Source organism: Phalacrocorax aristotelis, chromosome 11 (assembly GCF_949628215.1).
Source record: "Phalacrocorax aristotelis chromosome 11, bGulAri2.1, whole genome shotgun sequence".
Lineage (NCBI taxonomy): Eukaryota > Metazoa > Chordata > Aves > Suliformes > Phalacrocoracidae > Phalacrocorax > Phalacrocorax aristotelis.
The window spans coordinates 22,923,906-22,927,525 of record NC_134286.1 but is presented as its reverse complement, the minus strand read 5'-3'; the positions used below and the strand labels follow the sequence as shown (position 1 = coordinate 22,927,525).

General features: G+C 49.2%; 1 protein-coding gene across 1 annotated transcript; it reads right to left on the bottom strand.

Annotated features, from left to right (window-relative positions):
• Window positions 1-558: 558 nt before the first annotated feature.
• LOC142063173 (protein shisa-1-like) lies at window positions 559-2,130 on the bottom strand. The gene is made up of 2 exons (XM_075106597.1): window positions 1,860-2,130; window positions 559-1,043 (listed from the first exon to the last, which is right to left on the bottom strand). The coding sequence occupies exons 1-2, from the start codon at window positions 2,128-2,130 to the stop codon at window positions 559-561; spliced, it is 756 nt and encodes a 251-aa protein (XP_074962698.1).
• Window positions 2,131-3,620: the final 1,490 nt, after the last annotated feature.

Here is a 3,620-nt window from a genome sequence, read left to right as displayed (position 1 = left end):
AGCTAGACCTTGCCCGTTCAGCAGCACCACTTATCTGATAGTTCGTTAGAGACAGCCGAGTCACAGGCGATGTTTTACCATCTTGCATCGGTGTACTGGCAGAAGTGTGTAGATTAAGTACAGTCTTCTGTGCTTTACAGGCTATCGAGTGTCCACAGTTAATGCCTCTACTAAGGCACCTCCCTGTCCTAAGATGCTGAGAAGTGACACAGCTACAGAAATTGAAACCAAGTCTTCTGACATGTCCCCCAGAGCATGGAATGGCAGCTTGAAAGGACCAGGGAAGGGTGAAATGCATTTCCACAGGTTCTGCCATTCCTTGGACAGGTATACCAGCCTCAGAGTCTTGCCTTTTCCAATAGCATTAAAATAATACAAGTTAAAGCGCCAAGAACCTAAAAGAAGTTCTAAATCGTCATCTTCAGAGCTGTAAAAAGCCAAAATTTATGTACTTCCTAATAGCATCAAACATTTGAAGGTCCTCGTTTCAGTCCCAAAGAACTTTTTATAACAGTGAAGTATCATCCAGTTCAGGCCGTATGCTGATGTGGCATCTTTTCAGACATGAACTCCGGAGTACATCGTTTGGCCCCCCTGTGTGACCCCAAGAGGGGATGCGTTAGCACTGTGTCCATAAATTGTTCTTTTAAGGAAAGATGCTGGAGCCATTACTGCAGTATGGTCAGTTGGTATTCTGTGGTTAGCATGTGAAGGGTGCAAGAGTTGCCCACTGCTAGGTGGAGGACTTAAGAACCGAGCATCTTCAGCCAACCCAATAATAGGAAGGGACGGAGCTAGAGTCATGCAGATGTTGCTGGTGTGAGGCCCGCTGCTCAGTGAGCTTCTGGTGGCAGAACTGGAACTGGAGAGGCGAGAAGGAAGATCAGGTTCTAGTAGCCAGGTCTGGCCAGGTGCAAGTCCACTTTGCTGCCCCTCATCCTGGGATTTCAAACATTTGCAGCAGCAAATCCCAACACAGGCACCGCCAACAACAAATGCCAGGAATACAGATCCAACAAGAAGGAATGGCAGGTACACGGGCACTGAAAATGGAAGAGTGACATTAGCCGGCCATTCGTTTGTGGGCTACTCTAGGTTACAGCCTGTTCTTCATTCCTTAAGACATGCATGCACCAGGGAGCAGGCCAGAGTAGTTTTAGTCTCAACTCTTCTCTTGCTGCAGCAAGATCAGGAACTGGCAATTGCTATGGCAGGCGTATTTGAAAAAGCCCAAAGTACAGAGGGTCGGACCAGTCAGTCCTATAGCATCCGCCATTAATATCCATGCAAGAGCTGTTCCGTCACTGCAGTGTCACAGCTACTGTTCACTTGGGCATGACCAAGTAGAAATTCAGACTGGCAACTGAGTTTCAGCATACAGTTAGTACCCGAACTTCTGTTGGGCTGCCTGTGGCATCTGGGGCTGAGGCTGTGAACATTTGTACAAGCCAGAAATTAAGTCAAAATGCATTACTTAGAGGCACCTACATGCGTTAACGGAGCAGGTTAGCGACACGCGTGTTCCACCAGGAATATAAACATCACACGTGTTACCAGATTACTTTGTTGGTAGCTTAGAGGCTTCTCTAGGAGCAGGAGTGACAGAAAAGTCTTTTGAGAGAAGCCCCAAGGTATTCCCTCTTCCCAGTGAAGGGAACTGAGAGGCTCTGGCCCATCTGCCCCCCAAAATAAGCACCGTGCCAGGGCTCCAGGCCTTTCCACTGCAATGGTTACAGCTTGGAGCTCTGACGGGCAGAGAAACAGAGGAAGGATCTGGCCGATGCCACCAGGGAAGGATGCAAAGAAGAAAGCACATCTGATACGGCCCCCTCCATCTGCTAGAGGCCCGGGAAGCTTACCTGGCACTGGAGGCCTGGCGCTGGGCTGCTGGTGGTCACCAGGGCACCGGCCCTGATCCAGGCGGGCCTCTCTGGACGAGCAGCAGTAGCGCAGGCTGCAGGTCCCGCAGCACAGCGTGGCCTCGGGGCCATCGTAGCGCTCGGGGCACTGGAAGCCGCGGTGCCAGCGCTGCAGGCTGCCAGCCCAGCCGTGGCAGTACTCCCCTGTCTGCCCAGGGCTGCATCGCGGGGCCAGCAGCAGCACTAGGGCACAGAGGAACTCCCTTGCCATGCTGGGTCACGCAGGGTGTCTCACCTCTGGCCACTTGGCCCCCACTGCCCTTTTTTTTCCACCCCTTCTGTTTTTAAAGGCAAGGCACAGCCCACCCCAGGCAGCTGCAGAGGGCAGTGCTCCCAGACCACCAGCTGCCCACCAAGGCCCTGCCTAAGCTCCTATTTCAGGCGGTTTTATCTCTCGGCCAGTGACCTGCCTCTAATCCCCTCTCTTTAGAGCAACAAAGAAGGACCCACTAATTGAAAACCATTTGCAGCTACTCCAGCTCCACCTTCCTCAGTTGTCCCTTTCATTCCTGCAGGGAGCAGCCACTGGTTCCCTCTGGAGATGGCACATCTCACACTCACGGGCAGATTTCGACTAGCAGGGCACACTGTTAGCAAGGGGAAGGAGAACGGGATCCCAAAAGCCCAGGGCGATCCTGGTACCAAAGCTTCGTTCCTTCAGGGGCCTGTCTGAGAAGCTGCAGAGTCAGAGGTGGGAGGCTGGGGACTGAGCTGGGGACAACGCATGGCGACAAGAGAGAAATAAAACTTCAGAGGAAAAAGAAAATACAGGGAGGGATAACCAGCTTCTAGTGGACTCTGAAGTGTAATTGGTACAAACTGGTAACACGGTAGTTTTTACCTTGTTTAACATGGATGGTCAATTACATAAATACACAGAGGAAAATTTTAATCTGAAAATGCAGGGAAAATTAATTTTGAAAGCTGTAGGTTGATCTAATTTCTGTCTCTGTGGTTGAAAACCTAGAGGGTGAAAATTTTAAAGGGTCTTTTGCACTTCTGCTTTCCCTACACATCGGGCAATCCGTGAATTAAAAAGCATGTTTCAGGGGACAAATGCCTATTTTAAGTTCTTAGAAGTTTCACCTACGCAGGAAAATCCTACAGTGTTACAAAGACCCCATAGCAGCGCAGGAGTGGTAGTGACCTCTTCATCTCCGAACTAAAAATAAAACCAGGCCGTTTGTGGTCTCTCTTAGTCGCCTTCCAAGTCTAGCTACTTGCTATATTAACAGTATCCATGTCTGAAGCACAAGCCTGTGCTTAACTGCAGTGAGGAAGAAAACTGTTGGTAACGGAGCACTTTGGAGAGCTGGGAGTCAGGGCAACATATTTTGGACCAACATCCTGGTAATGTGTAGCTCTGTTTGCAGCTTGCCTGAAGATTCAAAACGTGTTCTTGAACGTACACTAAAGCTGGTTCCCACACAATGTTTTAGGAGTGTTGCCACTCACTGTAGAGGGAAGCTGATGCCAACTTTTAGAAACATTTGCACGAAATTATCTCCCTTCTGATGATTTTTGTTTTAATATCAGCTAACAGTTTGCACATTTATGCTTTATTAACAATTTTGTGTGTTCAGTTGCGTTATATTTCAGTCTGCCAAAGACATCAGCGCTCCTCACCTTTGCCAGTCAGTCATGTTTTGTGCATCATTTTGTAATTGGCTTTTTGGCAAACGGGGTTAAAGGGATCCTTGG

Coding starts and splice junctions, on each gene's coding strand:
- LOC142063173 (XM_075106597.1), bottom strand. CDS start 2,130: ATGGCAAGGGAGTTCCTCTGTGCCCTAGTGCTGCTGCTGGCCCCGCGA. Junction 1,044..1,859: donor CGCCAGGCCTCCAGTGCCAG/GTAAGCTTCCCG, acceptor TTCCATTTTCAG/TGCCCGTGTACCTGCCATTC.